The sequence below is a fragment of the Procambarus clarkii genome, chromosome 52 (assembly GCF_040958095.1).
Source record: "Procambarus clarkii isolate CNS0578487 chromosome 52, FALCON_Pclarkii_2.0, whole genome shotgun sequence".
Taxonomy (NCBI): Eukaryota; Metazoa; Arthropoda; class Malacostraca; order Decapoda; family Cambaridae; genus Procambarus; species Procambarus clarkii.
This window is the reverse complement of record NC_091201.1, coordinates 28,348,813-28,366,142: the sequence shown is the minus strand read 5'-3', so window position 1 is coordinate 28,366,142 and position 17,330 is coordinate 28,348,813. Positions and strand designations below refer to the sequence as shown.

At 39.6% G+C, this 17,330-nt stretch overlaps 1 protein-coding gene across 11 annotated transcripts in view; it reads left to right on the top strand.

Annotated features, from left to right (window-relative positions):
* Positions 1 to 17,330, top strand: part of LOC123763584 (uncharacterized) — a 114,589-nt gene that overhangs the window by 39,439 nt on the left and 57,820 nt on the right. For 8 of the 11 annotated variants that reach the window (XM_045750756.2, XM_045750753.2, XM_069304559.1 and 5 more), the window contains 4 exons: positions 4,530 to 4,812; positions 8,383 to 8,611; positions 10,781 to 10,914; positions 11,688 to 11,770. In XM_045750756.2, the coding sequence (XP_045606712.2) occupies positions 4,530 to 4,812; positions 8,383 to 8,611; positions 10,781 to 10,914; positions 11,688 to 11,770 (729 nt within the window). Of the gene's footprint in view, positions 1 to 3,381; positions 4,107 to 4,529; positions 4,813 to 6,302; positions 6,458 to 8,382; positions 8,612 to 10,780; positions 10,915 to 11,687; positions 11,771 to 17,330 lie in introns of those variants that run through there. The other 3 variants (XM_045750758.2, XM_069304560.1, XM_045750757.2) reach the window with 3 other exon arrangements.

Below are 17,330 nucleotides of genomic sequence, written 5' to 3'. Positions count from 1 at the left end.
TTCCTCCATCCATCATCCCCCAGATATATAGAGGACGTGTTAATGGTGTTGAGGAAGAGGGAGGGAGGGAAGGAGTGAAGAAGAGGGATAGAGACAGGGACGGTGTATGGTGAGGAAGGGGAGAAGAAGACAGATGGAAACATAATATAGAGAACAGAGGGTTGGCGTGCGTGTTATTGGTGTATAGTAAGAGAGTAGCAAAGATAAAATAGGGAGACTGAAGGAGGTTAACTTGGTGGAAGATGGAAATATAGGAGTAAGGACCATAAGGCCATGTATTATGAATGTAGAGGGATAAGGATGCAGAGGACGACACAAAATGGTGAGTGAAGGACTTGCTTAGTGTAAGGGAGAGGAAGGGTGTGGTCAGCTTCACTGAGGGGAAGTTCTTGTACCAACAAGGGGAGCACGCAAGGCCTAAAACTAATTGATCGCGAACGCTCTGAGGATCTTTCTCGGATGCCCTCGTTCGCAAATACTTTGTGATAAGAACTAAACACTCTTTGCATCAATGATTAAGACGCGAATTATTATCCTAATTGACATTAAAAGCTGAGACCGCCCAAACTCTTGCTCGGAAGCTCGCTAACAATTCATCACTCCAAGTGGATTACTAAGCTTGCTCAATTAAACACGACTGTGCATGATAAACAAATAAAAATAACATTTAACTAATTTATCACAAGTGTAAACTACTTAGCTTGAAGAACATGTGGTTGTAGTTTATGAACCAATGCTATGACTAATCTATACTCCAGCGCCCACAGGATGGGTGTAGTCAATATTAAGTGAACTAAATTGAAACTCCTTATGAAGCAAGTATACAATCTTCACCAAAGATGACAGTAGCAGCACTTTCCTGCGCCATAGATCTCCATTTCTAAATAACTGCTATTACCCACCCAATTAACCTCACTAAACTAGCACCCCCATACCCCACCAAAGGGTTACAGGGGCACATAATGGGCTCATGAATAGAACCTCAAAGTTCGTTTAACTAGATCAACTCAGTTTCCGCCCTGAAGCCTCTTGCCTCAGCCCATCCTCCTAAGGTTTTCCAACGTCATGAAAACGATCAAATTAAAGTGTCCTTTCCTTACCTATCAGAGGATCCAAAACAAAACGGGACAGTACGTCACGTTCGCCAGCCGCTTCCATTTTCTAGTATGACAATGTTTGGTCTTGTGTAACGAATACGATCGAAATGCGACGTTCTTTGTAAGAGGACAGATTGCTTACCCCACGTAAGACTGATGATCTGCTTACGTAGATCCAGTAAACATTTTCACGTCGGTAATGGTTTGAAAACTTGGCCAAAACCAAGTATTTGGTTTGGTATTTGGAAATGTGATATTTTATTGGAGTTGAGCTTCAGCAGTAATGTTACCACCTGCGGTGTCGCCATCAGGAACCCACCAGACTAGTACCCGAGCTGAGAGATGAGCTACGAGGAAAGACTACAGGAATTAAACCTCGCCACTAGGGGAGGGAGGAGCCGGTCGGCCGAGCGGACAGCACACTGGACTTGTGATCCTGTGGTCTTGGGTTCGATCCCAGGCGCCGGCGAGAAACAATGGGCAAAGTTTCTTTCACCCTATGCCCCTGTTACCTAGCAGTAAAATAGGTACCTGGGTGTTATTCAGCTGTCACGGGCTGCTTCCTGGGGGTGGAGGCCTGGTCGAGGACCGGGCCGCGGGGACACTAAAAAAAAAAAAAGCCCCGAAATAATCTCAAGATAACCTCAAGATAACTAAGACAGAAGAGTTAGAGGAGACATGGTTACCACCTATACGATTCTCGGGAATTGAGAGGGTACAAAAAGACAACTTATTTAACTCTGGTAGTAAACCGGATTTGAAAATACAGGCAAGACACTTGGAAGGTCTCACTGCACACTTAATACACCAAACAGGTTTGAGGGCCGTGCATCACACTCGAGTAAAGAAATTCCCAAAGTAAAATTAAATAACTTCACATTGTAAACGAAGTACAGTATTATAAAGCTGCATTCTAAATTCTAATACGTACATCAAGTATTCAAAGTTTGATTGCACCGTTTGCATAAAATTGTTCCATGAATTTAGAATTGTGCAAATCGAAGTCAATTGGTTAGCAAATCCATGCTGTTAATTATGCAAATTTACAGCAGTACGCAAGTAATATTTTTATTTCTTTATTTATATGCAAGATGGTTTAATGGGTTGTGGGGGTATTGATTTTGGTGATTAAATGGTACAATCTTACAAAGCCACTGACGCGCGGGGCGTTTCAGGCACTGAAGACTAGACAAACCGCTACCATATTTGTAGGCCCTCTCAGTGAACAGTATTTTCGCACTGAAAACAAGTTAACCAGGCTGGTAAATTTCGCCAATCCTGTGAGTCCACGGAGTAAATCCGGAACGTGAGGTGAGGAGGATATGTAGTCCAGGAGGGGTCCGGGCCAGCCCCGGGAAGCCCTCACCAAGAGCCTCCCCAACAGCTGGGGTCTTTAAGTTCCCCCTTACCCTCTTGTCTAAGGAAAAGTGCTCTAAAGCCCCCAAACAGTGTATCTCCACTGAGACACACACAAAGCCAGCAGTCCCATGCCGGGGGTTTAAGGCCTGTCAACCTCTCGAGGACTATTAAGGCCACCACAAGAGCTTAAAAACCAACCAGCAAGTACACTTTTGTTCTGAATATAGTCTAGGACTAAAAAAAAAAACTGTGTATATACGCCTATAAACGAATCACCTCTATAATATATACATGTATATGTCTGCGTATGATGTCCAACACACCTCACAAGTGCTTTTATGTGTACCAGACAGGCAAACATTGTCTCCTTGCCTCAACCACAATCCTAGCAGTAACTTTAACAACGATTACCAAGAGAATCATCCAATATTTGGCACGGTATTTTAGCCAGTACGTGCCCTCTTGATTGATGAAGATTAAGCCACCCAAGAGACAGTGCCCTCTTGCTAAATATTTACCTATATATTGAGTTGATCTGGTGAAATCTGACAATTACAGTGCAACTGTTAGATGTATGATTATTATCAGTTTTAATCTTTATTTGATTAATGACTGATTTATGTTACGAATTTTATTGGTAAAGCTTTCTCCACGCTAAACATGTGCCATAAAGATCACACATTTGTCAGAAAGTTTCGTTTAGAATTATGCAATATCTTAGCATCTATTGTGATTGACTGTCTAGAGTACAGGTGTGTTGCTATTGGGTATTAAAATGAGAAGCGTGACAGTTTAGTACCGTGTTTAATATATTGCAGTAGGGAAGTTGGATTTAGGTTATACCGTGGGAAATGAGTGGAAGGTGCGGGTGGAGTGCGCGTGCGCCGGCTGGCAGCAGACGACGCCAACAGCTTGGCCTCAGTTGACAGCCAGGATGCTTCCCGTGTACATATGTGCTCTCAACCACACACACACATACTCCCGGGAAACTTCTTTTGGCCGAACATTTAATCTGCCGTTGTAAAACTAAAGATGTACTGGCTTAAATTCATACTTTCATACGTGTAAAAACAAAGCATTTGAACTGGCCTATCATCCCAAAAGTTCTCATATATAAATATATTTTGTGTAATATGATGGAATTTATAATAAGTACAAGTTATACATTTAAGTCATAGTGATAAATGAAAATCTAACCGCTGAAAAAATAATTTATAAGTCCGAGAAAAATAGTAACATATCTGTCCCAAGATACGTAATTAGCCTCTGCATTTGGCTGGTGATAAGAAGGGCAGCGGGAGGTGCAGAGATACACTGCCAGAGCGTCCTGTGATGATGGTGATGATGCTCATTGATCTCGTGAATGTGTTGAAGGGGCGAGTGATGAGGAGAGGGAGGGGAGAAGACTTGCTGAAGTGATCATCTATAGGACACCGCTTTATATTACAATTTATACACGTCCAGTAACTCTAAGAGAGAAAAAAAGTTAGTTTTATTTAGATTTTATGGTAGTAAATATAGTTATGGACAATTTTAGTGCCTTTTGTCTGGTTATTTGAAAATATTAAATGATACACGTTGATATGACAACTGACGTCGGTCCTTATGGCATCATCGGCAGAGGTTGACGATCTTTACAAGACTTCCTGGGTAAGCATCAGGCGCTCTGCTTAATGCACCAGGCGCTCTGCTTAGTGCACCATGCGCTCTGCTTAAGGCACCAGGCCCTCTGCTTAATACACTAGGTGCTCTGCTTAAGGCACCAGGCGCTCTGCTTAAGGCACCAGGCGCTCTGCTTAAGTCTGAGTGTTGCTCTTGACTTGTTCCGCTTCCTTACATAGCCAGGTTGAGTGCCTGGCATTGCTACACACTGCATCAGCCAAGATATTTTTAAAACATTTTGTCTTTAAAGTTATTGTTTTTTGACAGACCAAGTTTATGTTGGGTGTATTTTATTATGGAAAATGTTGTGTGAATGAGTGTTCTTGCCATGAATATGTTTTGCGTGGGTGAAATGTTAGGCTATATAGACCGATTGTATAATTCACAAAACTATTTGTTTTCCTCTCGCAGAAGAATCCGAAGTCGGCGGCGGCGGCGATCTGACCAGAGTCACGTGGATGACACCACCTTCCTAGAGCTGTCACATGACCACACACGTCTCCAGGACCACAACCACCAACAGCAACACCACAACCACTATCAGCAACACAACCACGTAAACTACGCTCTCCAACATCACCACCACAACGGTATCCACACACTAGACCACCACTACAACAACCACACACAACCACAAGCAGAACTCCGAGCCAGCGAGATGGTTGGTCGAACGAGGACACCTCGCAGGAAGAAGGTAATGAGGGACCGGGAGGCAGGCAGGGATACAAATAGTTATGTAAGGGATAAAGGAGAGAAACAAGGGGAAGAATGAGAAAAATAGCTTAGAAGAGTAAAAATAACAAAGTAAACGTTAGGGGAGGGGGGGGGAGGGAAAGGAAAGGTTTTGTCGAAGTACCATGTGAAAATAACAAAAAATATGATTAGAGAATTATTGAGGATATAGGAGAGAGAGAAATGAAGAAAACACGAATATAAGTAGAGGAGAGTCGCATATCACGCAGGACGCGTAAAAAGAGAGAGAGAGGAGGAGGAGGAGGAAGGAGGAAGGAACACTGACGGTGTTGTTTCTGACATTTGTTAGATTCATTTGTATCTTTTGATTCCATGAATGCCTTCTTGGTCTGTTCAAATCATAGCTTTGAACGTTGTCTTATATCTACTTTATAAATTTCCTTTAGAATCAGAAATGTTCTCATGTCGTTCCATTCCTTCTCTCCTGTGTGATGAATTCCAGTTTCTTCAGCCTTTCCTCATAGCTCCAGCCTCTCAGCTCGAGAACGAGTCTGGTTGCATATCTTTTTAGTTTTTGCTTTGTGCTTAGAGTTGGGTTCATGCCGGGGCTGCATATTTAAGTGTGGGTTTGATATAAGTTGAATATAGAAACCGGAACCTCTTTTGTCCAAATTCATGAAAAAAGATATTTACAATACTTTTGTCTGTATGGTTTATGCCATTGTTTTGGTCATGAAGGTCTCTGGCATTTGATTAATGGCTACATCTCTTATGTCTTTCTTTTCTGTTGCAGAAATCTGTCGTCTCTTTATTACCTCTGTACTCACTATCTCACAATCGAGAATTCCTGGGTCGAATCCCGGGCGGGACAGGAATGGTTTGGCAGGTTCCCTTTCCTTAATGTCCCTGTTCACCTAGCAGTAAATAGGTACCTGAGAGTTAGACCGCTGCAACGGTCCTGGGGTTGTGCACGTGTATTAGAGAGAAATCTCAGAGTTCTCAGTATTAGATATACTGTAATAGAGGAGAAATAGATTGGTTAGAAAGGCGGGGTCCTAGAGCTGAAAGCTCGATTCTGCAGACACAAATAATAAATACAAATAGTGATACAGACACGCAGGCTGTATGTCCCCGACAAAACGAATTATTAATATTATTACTACAGTATATATTATTAATATTAATATTTTTTTATTATTTCTGTAGTTACCTGTGGTGTTACCTTTATTAGATTCACTCAAAGTATGTTGGTAAAAGTTGAATAATGTGGAAAGAAGAGAAAACTACTATAACAGCAATTATCATGTTTAACAAAATAATTTGTTTTCAACAAACGAGGTTACTAGTGCGCGTGCACAAGTTAGGCCTGTCCCTAACGATATGAGGGAAACTGGAATAATCCTCCACTTGGCCTCTCCTGGTTAAGTTCATACCTTGCCGAGGTCAAATTGTGCATTGCTCGTTTAGTACATTTGGAGGGTGGAGCTTTGCTCGTTAACTGCGGTGTGTGATGGTAGGTAAATATGTGTTGCAATATGTGCGGGGTGGTAACTCGGTTTGTTTATGTCGGGCACGGAGTCGTGTCCGTCCGCCGGTGTCGGCCAGCGGGGACACTACGGTACTTGGCCACACTCTCCTCCTCCCAGGTACGGCTTACACCTCCACTCTCGCTACTGTTTGTAGTTGTTAATGAGTAGTTTGGAGTGTTGTGTAGAGTGGTGGTGGTAGTAGATGATTTGTTACGTTAGGGGAGGTCAGCCGGGGTCAGGAAGCTATCCACTGCAGCTGCCAGGCTCGATTCAATACAGTATTTATACTTGTGAGATATGAATTGATGTCTGTTGTTTGAAATTTAAGTATGCTTAGAATAATTGGAATACACAATACAAGCAATAGTTTAGCTTGTGTAGGCCTGTACTTAAGTGCAACCAGCCAAAACTATTAAATAAATTAATGAAAGTAAATGTATAATTCTCTATTTATAGGGGATTCATTTGTGCCATCTGTTTTTGTATGTCTACCAAGATACATAATTATTCACAAAAAATGCACAGTGAATAATAATCATGCATGGTGTTGGTGGGAGTGGCAGCCTGTGTGCTAATATACATAATAGGCTTATATCAAGTTCCTCCCCACAAGGTCAAACTACTGACCCTGCCCAGGATGCAACCCCCACAACAAGCAAACTCCTGGGTACATATTTCCTGTTAGATAACAGAGGCATTATGTGATGGGAAATGAGTCCAATCATTTGTCCCATCCTGGATTTGAATCCATAATTCTTGATTGTGAGTCAAGAATAAAACCACCTGTACTACTGGGACCCTATTATAATAATAATCCTGATTTTGTCTGCAGTATGTTGGTATTCAGAAAGATTCAGTCCTGTGATTTTGCATGTTGGTGTGATCAAAATCATGATGAATTTTGATTACATCGAATAGTCAGTCAGTCAATTTAGGTCTATCATTGTTAACTTTGGTAATTTTCTCTGATTTTTCTCAAACTGTCCTAGTGTTAATATTGTTGAGGTGGTCGCCTATGAGGTACGGCGGCAGACCACATGAGACAAGATAGGTACAAGTAACTTGATCGCCTTGAGCTGTAGGCTTCAGGGGATGTAGCTGAAGCAAGTCTAAGCTTTTTGGGTAGACGAGGAGTGGAATGAAGTTTGGCGAAGTCTCGATGTCGGCCAGAATATTGGTAGTCTAGAATTTAGTGGGTGGAATATAAAGTACGTGCTCAACAAGGTGGGGTTGTCTTTTGTCTACTTAAGATGTGCATAGGGCGGGCGGCTGTGCATGTTTGCCACCCACCAATCAGGATTCATCTTCACCTAAAGTATGAAGTGCACTATTGGGCGGGCAATTTGAATGTGGCTCCCTCCACAATATGTATAAGTAGGACTTCAGTGATTACATGTACCACTAGATGAGCATGTGTTTTTGAGAGTTTAGAAATGGATATGTTGGAAGATTAATTGTATGAAATAAAAAAAGTACAAGATATAGCTAAGCTTAGGTTAAACCTAATTGTGTAATATAGTTAGGTTTATACACAAGTCTGGGTTAGGCTATAAGGCTTAGATTTGTTTAGAAATGTTTAAAATTATGTAGCAATACAGGTACTGTATAAGAAATAAATTGTAGTATTAATTGTGACAACAATTAATTGTCTTACTGGTGACAACAAAAATATAAAATTTATTTTTTAAATGTATTAGTTTCTAATGTATACAAACTAGATTAAACAGGATTTGAATGGATTAGATTCCAAACAAGTTGTATGTACTTTAGCAACCTTTGAGTGAATGTTATGTGGTAAGAAATAAGATTTTATCACTTTGAAATGCAATAAGTTTATTTTCTCTATATACTATACAATCCAAGCCATAAGGTTTGCAGTGTGAAAATATAGATTTGATTTTCCAAAAGTGTAAATTATGTATAAAAAAAAAAATCAAACTTGCACATTTTTTGTATTGTAATGTCTTGTTAATTGTTGAGTTTCTTTTGGCAGATGTTCTTGTCTGTTCTTATGTATTACAGTAACATAATTTAATTTTCAGGATGCCAATGTGACAGCCACTGAACAAAGAACAAGAGTTTCACATTCTCTGAGAGCGATCAGCAGTAATGATGGGCCAGAAATAAACATGAATGGTGGTATTGGAGGTCTTGCCGAAAGTGTCAAGAACAGTGTTCTTGGTTTCCTCACACCGACCAAAGAGAAAAATCTTCCAGCTATTGTTGAATCGTCAGAATCAGGATTTGAAGAAGGGAATTCAACTGGTAAAGGTATATTGTATATTCAATGTTGTACATTCATTCTTTTACTCTTATTAGGTTCCATTTAGATTATGCAGTTCAGTTTCAATCTCTGTACCAGAGAATGGATATAAATTCACTTGAACATGGACAGAAGAGGTGGTTGATAAAATAAATTCTAAGAATTAGACACCTATCCTTAAGAGGTCTAGACAGATGAAGTGAGGGAGACAGGAAAAATTAGAAGACAAGAAGAAATGTAAACTACAGTACATATAAGGGAAAGACAACTACAGGAATCGGAAAGAGAGAGTTTAGTGGATATAATTCCTGTATATGAAAATATAAAATGTATAGCATGTGGGAAGCTAGCAGACATTTTTATAGCACTTAAAAACTTAAATGAGGACTTTTCAAGAAAATGTTTCTAGTTTGTAAACTACTAGAATATGCAGGATTAAGATGGAATGGTATCTGCATCTCATGGAGTATGAAACTGAGCTTTAAGAAATGCAGCAAGACTAGTGCCTGAATTAATAGGCCTAAGCTATGAGGACCTTGTTGTGCGATGATCATCTCGGGGGTCCCCACGGCCCAGTCCTCGAGCAGGCCTCCTAGTTATTAGGACACGATAAGATGCTGTCTCAAGCTTTTAGTCGTTTTCAAATAAATTCCAGGTATATATAGTGTGTATACTTGTGCATTTACAGTATATATAAATACAGTACTACAAATATTATCTCTAATAAATATTATTGTGAAGAAATTTGTTTTGCCTCATTGGAAAGATACTATAATTTTTTTTTGTATAAAGTACTTGGTTGAATTTTGACAATTTAAAAAAAAAAAAAAAAAACTATGGAAGTTTAAAAATGCCAAACAATAAATATTTATTTTAGTTTTAGCAAAAACAATATTGTAGTCACTTTTGTAGTACATGTTACACTTTTTCATTATGTGAGAAGTGCATGGAAAAATAACAGATAATCAACTTTAAGGCAAATTAATTTTTAAATTTTATCTTTTCTTTAATGTCTCCTGATATAAATGATTATATTTTTCAATGACTTGTGTTCAACAACACTGATTACTTTAAGCATTCATAACCAAAAAAATAAATAAATAAATATAATTGGCAATTCTCTTGTATTGCTAATATTTTGGGTGTTTATTTGGAGGGGGGGGGGAGAAATACTTGAAATTGACAAATTTCTTTCAATATAGCTTAAAATGTGCTAATAAGCTAGGTATTTCTTGTACTATACAAAATAATTGGCAAAAATTTAATAGCTTGTGTAAAAATGCCAAGATAACCCAAGATAAGCCAAATCCCGAGATATTTGGAATAGAAATGGTGGGCAAGAAAATCCTTTTGGGTAGTCAATAAGTGGAATGCACTGAAAGAAATCACATCTTCAAGGCGAGATTTGATACCTGTATGTGTGAAGTCTTGTGAAGGACGTAACAACTCTCAAAAAGTTCACGGAGTCTAAAATGTGAAACCCTTTGCAATAGATTCTCGTCTAACCTTTAATTAGACGAGTTGATGTAGATACATACTGTATTATAATATTAAAAACTAATAAACTATTGTGCCTACCTTGTATATTTTTTCATAGATAATGAATGTTAATAAATGCACTATGATATATCCTGAATTAACATACAATACTGGTACATAATGATGAGAATCATTTTGGGGTAACTTAAATTGGGGTTCTGGTGATTCCCAGAAACCTGCATTAGCCCACTCGGCTACAATAGGGCAAAAACCAACCAATCTAGAACTCTTCCTAATTTACTGGAAGGCTCTAGAGGCCCAAACTGGTGCCAACCAGGATTTTATGATTGGCCTGCAGATAATGGTGTTCACATGCTTACCACCCTTCTTTAGATCGCAAAGAAATCACAATGGCATTATATACTGTATCAATGAGAGAATCAATTTGGGGCAATGAACTGGCGTTCTGGGAAATCCCAGGGGTGGATTAAGGCAGGTGTCGGGGAATTGCCAGTTAAAGTCGCCCCATTGCCCCAAAAAGATTTTCTCGTTGATATATCGCACCATTGTGATTTTCTTAAGGTGCTTTATAATGTGTACTCAATTAATATATATTATGATACTGAACCACTTCAGCAACCATATACAGTACTGTACTGTACTGTACTGTATGACTAAGAAAAATCTTTTATCGACAGGAGAGAGAGTAGACGTGTCGTCACCTTCTGCCGAGAGGTTTACGTCCGCTAGTGAATTCTTTGCTGGAATAGACTCGAGGGACCGTCTAACAAGTGACTATTTTAGTGGAGCTGATACTCCTTCCAAGCTCAGGGTATGAATTCTCCTAAAATTAACATCATTAGTATTAAGTCTTCAGTCTAAAGTTAAATACTTGGTGGAATGAGGTGCACTTACAATTACTCAAGAGTAATTGTTAGTGTAGTTTGTAAACAAAATTGAAGTTTGATTTGTAATCCTTTGAAAGTTGTAATCAATAAATAAGAATAATTAAATGGGAACCCAAATTTCTGATCCCCAAAGGGATATGGTTGGACTGCACTCTAATATATAATGAAAATATTTACAGGCACCAGTGTCATAGGGACTATGGCATCAGTGCATAACCACTAAGTGTTTTAAGTGTCACTGGAGACGGTCAATCCAGCCAGAATTACTTTACTAAATACATCTGTTCACAGCACAAACTTCTTTGAGAGGCCTATTGGCATCACAAACGCAACAGCCAGTGGCAGTCTTTTACCAATCTTTTCAGCCAATTAGGTGGCAGCACCAATATAACCCACCTTTTTTTTTGGGGGGGTGGGGGGGGGTTACATTGGGTTATAATGTACTGTATACTCCTGTGTAATTCACATCACAGTAAAGTTAATAATTTTGGGTGTTAAATTTGTTGATTGTGATATAGTGATAAGGATTTGATTATGTAAAAAGTGATGCTTAATTGAGCTTAAGCATGTGAAAACTCTTGATACTTTACTGACATTGTGAAGGAATTTAGTATCTGAAAGCATAAACTGATATATTTAATATCTGTGTACAGTATATATATATATGAAACTTGTATACATGGTTTTTGCTTCTCAGGCGAGCACAAGACGACTCTCAAATCGGAAACCCTACAATCAGTATATTGCGTACTCATCTGATGAAGAACTGGACGAGTGGCAGTGAGTATATATTTACTTTTATTTATTGCTAGCTGAAGAATTATTTAAATTTAATTGACCTCGACATAACATTAACTTAGCTGCACAAAGTATAACAGTATAATACTTGATATGCCTGAATAATTACACAAGCTTGTTAAACTTTTAGAACTAAATATTATGTTATAACCAAAAATGTTCAGAAAGCATTGCAAAATAAAATGCCGCTCCTTACTGGAATCGTGGTAGCTTCCCCAAAGCTTATACACCAGTCCTGTCTAAGATTATCTCGTGGCCTACTGAAAGTAGGTACATAGCAGAATCTTATTCCTTCATAGACAGAAAATCTGAACATGTTCTAAGATAATACACGTGAAGAGACAACCTGCCAGGAAGGCCAAAAAGAGGACCAGAAAAGCTTGTACATATTCCAAATAGCCAAAATACCCAACACCACCACCTTTACTTCCTCGTCATGCCACCAGATGATAGCACTAGTTAATTAATGACCGTGCTTCTCGGCTACTTTATAGACCCTGAGTAAACTATAGAAAACACAGATGAGCAAGGAAAACAAGGCAGGAAAAAAGGAAGCCACTGAAGGGTCATGAGGATGGCATGTTTCATTATACGTACCTAATACAATACTTATTTCAGGGGAGGCCCTTCTAGGTCGCTTCCCGAAACGTTTTCTCCAAGGCAACTCGCATAAAAAATACTGCAACACGACTATAAAACTCGTGTGCTTACCACAAATGTTAAGAGGTAAGCAACACGCTTACCTCTTAACATTTAAATTTCTAGATGCCAGACCCAGGTGGACGTGCGAAACATTCAGTAGTGTAAAATTTATGCAAATACCATACAAGTGTGCAGAAGATGTGGCTGGCATTAGACATCCGACTGCCATCGTGTGATTAACAAAAGCCTCTGGGTTCAGATATGGTTTGTAGATAATTTAAATGGAAACTGTGAGTGCAGCAAACTGACAAAAGTTAAGATTGGGAGAAAAGAAATGTGGCCAACTTGGAATGATAGCTCTGCTAAAACGGGGGAAAAAAATTGGGGCATGGGGTGAAGGGAGTAAGGATAAAAAAAAAAAAAAAAAAAAAGCTACTGTACTTTGCTGGAAGCAACTTGCAGATGCTGCGAATAGCAGCCACCTGTCGACAGAACATCCAGGGTTCCAAGCTACGAGATCAAAGGACAGTGATAAGTATTGTCTGTGTCACAAGGTAGGAAATGCGTGCGCCTACAACCATTTAACTCAAATCACTACTAAAAAAATTGTCAAGGCCTACATTGATTAGGGGCTTAGTTTTTCCACATGACTATTCAAGACAAGAGCAAAGCAGATAACAGTTGGAAACTTATCTACTATTGCTGAAGGCATGACTTGAAACCATGGAGGAAACAAATAGATAAGAGCCCAGAATAAAGACCCTGATGGATTCGGAGGAATAAGTTACTGAAGAGAACTGAAGCCACAAATTACCTTGATAAATTGGGTCAAAATAAAAGCCATGATATTGACAAAGAAAAGAAGCTTAGCCAAGGCCAGGTGGCAGGAGACTGCATACAGCATAAACTCATTACAGTGCCAGTTGCTGATCCCATGCGAGAGTCAAAGCTCGTAAAAAGAATTTGATGGGGACAACCTACGAGAAAGGGCAGGAGCCATGGATGTACCAGCCACCAAAGAGCTGGAAGAGCGATGTGACCAGCAAAAGGCTTCAACCTGGATGGTCCTGGAAGAAGCTGAAATGAAGGGCACCATATAAAAAATTGTCCAGGAATCAACCCGGGCAAAGATCATCCACCTGGACTGTCTTGCTGTCTGAAAATGGATCTGTAAGCACCAAGAGCTGGCAACTCCACACTGAGGCATTCAAAGTCCCCTCTACCGAAATTGGGTAAAGCGTTAGAGATCATTGAAGAGACTGGTAGAAATTCCACCAATGGAAACTTTCATTAGGATGTTGGTCTGAAAACAGTCTTAATCCATATAGGAGCACCACATTGGGAAAGGAAAAAAGCAGGTCCTCCATTGTGCACACAGGAAAGCAGTGCAGTAGAGACAGCTGACCAAATCCTCAAACTGGTGCACAGGAGTGCAAACCAAACTGTCACATACCCCTGTATCACAGGGGTATGTGGTAGTAACTTGCAACAATGTGCATACTGCAACTGGTAAGAACCCCTTCCTGTAACTGGCTAGGCAACAACTGGAGACCTAGCTCCAAAGTAGGTCTGCATAAAAAACTTGAGCAATCAGGAGACCTAAAGCCCCAGCCCCAGCTGGGGCTTCAGAGAGTTGGCTACGAAGCCACTGTATAGCAGCACTGGAAGATTTGCACTTAAACTGAGAGCCCAAACTAATCAAACATTGGGAAAAGCTAGCACCTGGATGCTGCAAAGATGGGGCAATCAAAGCATACTATCTGAAGGAACCTAGTGGAAGAACTTATGCAGAGGCTAAAACAGCAAGGCCTAAATGTAGAAATTCTAAAGTTGATCCACCTGAAATCCCAGCCAACCCCAAAAGGGGATATTAATTGGAAAGTGCAATAAAGGCACCCTGCAGAACCAGGGAAAAGTGTCAAGAGTGGTTTGAAACCACCTGGTGAACCTGAGACAAGTTGGACAAATGGGACACTGCCCAATAAAGAGGATGAGGTTATGACAGACTACTAAAAATAAATGAGAAACTGGTAGCCAAGAGGAGGCAAGTACTTCATACTGCAACCATGATGTCATTGAAGAGTTGAATTGGAATGAACTTGGGACCAATTTTGACACTAGGACCCAATCTTGAGGAAAAATGGCAGGTTCTTGGCCACCTTGTAACAAACAAGAAATAAAAATGAAAACCTAGGCTAAACAGATGCCTTGAATAGACCATGGCATTTGCGTCATAGTCAGTCATAAACTGAACGAAAGTGGGCAGAAACAAAAATCGCCTTGCCTTAAGACGGAGACCCTCTGATTTAGGGAAAAGAAACCCCAAGCCTATTCAGAGAGGAAGAAAAACTGAACTAGAGTGGAGTAAGAACCCATCACTCCAACATTATCACAACAGAAAGAAAACCCTACAGGCATCACTTCTGAAATGACTCATAGAAACAACAGCCTGGATGTTGAAAGAGAAAGAAGGGTAAAGCACAAATTCTAAACTGCCCCACCACCTAAAATGCTGTCACTCGAGACTGAAGCTTGGCCAAAACCAAAGAACAGCAACAAAAGTCACACACCTGCCCATTGGAGTTTGGAAAACACCCATCAAATCCATACATGACACAATTGGTCTCTGAACAAGGCTGGCTTCAGACAGTTGAGGAGGTAAACTGGCATATCAAGTTTTGACAGATTGAGAAGAGATGCAACGACCATTCCAGCCAAGAATACTGGTATCAACACCTAAATAAGCAGAACCCCAAGTGCCATACTAGTCTGTCACTCCCATCTACAAAGGAATCCACCCTTAGAGAGGAAAGATCTCTGGTGGCCGATGGTCGTCTCTAAACAGCATGCCAGAGAAATACTCCGAAACCATAGTTGATGCAGGTTAAGAAAACATGACACAAGCAAAGTGACTGCCAAATATACAATCTAAGAGCATTTTAAAGCATGAATCCCAACACTGGATCATAAAACCGAAAATCCAAGAACTTTCCTTAAACTGGTATATTTTTAGTAAACACTGGCTGACAGTTGAAGCACCAGGCGAGTGTGTGTGTGTGTGTCTTGGCAGTACTGGTCCGTTGGTTGAATATTGCTACCGTTTGGTAGTGGGGAAGGTATGCATTAAGGCTGTATAGTATTTTTATTATTTTGAAGAGTTTAAAGTGTTTGGTATGAATGAATATTAAATATTTCTCTCTTCTCTCGGGTGTTTTTTTTTTTTTTTTTTTTCTTCTTCTTCTTTCATTTTGGCTAGTTTTTCCTGTGCGAGAGATTTCTCGACACTGCTTCTCCACCTATATACAGGGGTCAGGATTCTGGTCCCTACTCTCGGTAAGCCACAAGATAGATGCCTGGCGAGATGGTATTCATCCTGGTGTTCCAGTGCAGAAGCTCTGGAGAGCCACTGAAGTGGCTGTCCCAGAAATACTTGTTTACTTAGGGCTAAAAACAGCATTGCATTACAAGATGTTACTTGCTGGGTGCCAGGTATATGATTCTGTATGCTATTTAACTTTTTGAATGGTCTAGCTAGCATATTCACCCTAACCAAACTTACTAGTATAACCTCGCTCAATATTCACTGTGTATTAATTCCTCGATAAACTGTAAGCAAGTTGGCCGTGAATGTATCTTCCATTGATGAACACTTTCTGAATGCTTCATTTACCCTTCTGCAAAAAAATAATTATGAAACCAGGTTACCCTTACTAAGTTGAATTTCATAAATGAACAGGAAAAATACATGGTACAACCTTGGCTTTGCTCAAATAGATTGCAATGAGCTGGAACTTTCAGTTGTCTATAAAGAATTGGCCATTGGGCAAATGGTTGGTGAATTGTAATACTGTATGGTGTCTGCCACTGAGCCTAACCACATTTCATGTTTTTGGAACATTTTTGTTTTCTGTCTTCAATAGTAAATACTAATAAATAAGTTACTGGGTATTTAATTTGTGCTTACTAGAATATTCATTAAAAATTCTAGTACATGTGAAATAGAGGGTGCACACATTTCATATTGCATTCATATTAACTTTAAAATGCCAAGACTACTGGGGCTGTCTGAAAGCACATGGTATGTACTCTATAGAACAGGGATAGGAGAGGGAACACACAATTTATACTTGAAGGTCAGGAGCCCCCAAATCTGCATACTAAAATAGAACATCATTTGAGTGAAAGATACGCTAGGATGGGTAGAATAGATCCAGTGAGAAGTGTCACACGGGTTGATATTTTCAAGAAGGAATTGGGCAAATTTCTGCAGGAACTGCCAGTTTAGCTGGGTTTTGATGGCTATGTGGGCTTGTAGGTTGCTACCAGCAATAGCCATCAAGTATGAATCAAGTATTCACCAGAAAATCTGGCCATGGGCTGGGACTTGTGGGAACAGAACAACACTTGAAACTGGCAAATAAATAAACTAGAGATAAAGTGGCTTGGCAGAATCCACGTGTACGACACATTGATTTAAAATCCCTGGGGAGAGCTGGTTCTTAGAATATCTGAATTTTATATTATAATGGTGCTACTGTACTACCATAATAATAATAATAATAATAATAATAATACATATCACTGAGTAAATGATGTGGCATGATACCTGGAGCTTTACAACTACAGTATTTTCATAAAAATTTGATAACGGGACATTCACCAAGTGTCCTCTAAGTTCTTGTTCAAAGTTTACAAATGCAGGTTTGTACTGGAATATGTACACGTTAACAAACTATACTGTAGTGTAGTTCATCAATAATGTACAGTAACTGGCTTAACCCATGGACCTTAAAACCATTGCACCACTACTCACAAGATGAGTATGGCATACATCATAAGTGAACAGAAAGGCAGGAATCACAAGAAAGGGTACATGGGATTTATATTCCTATAAAATAAA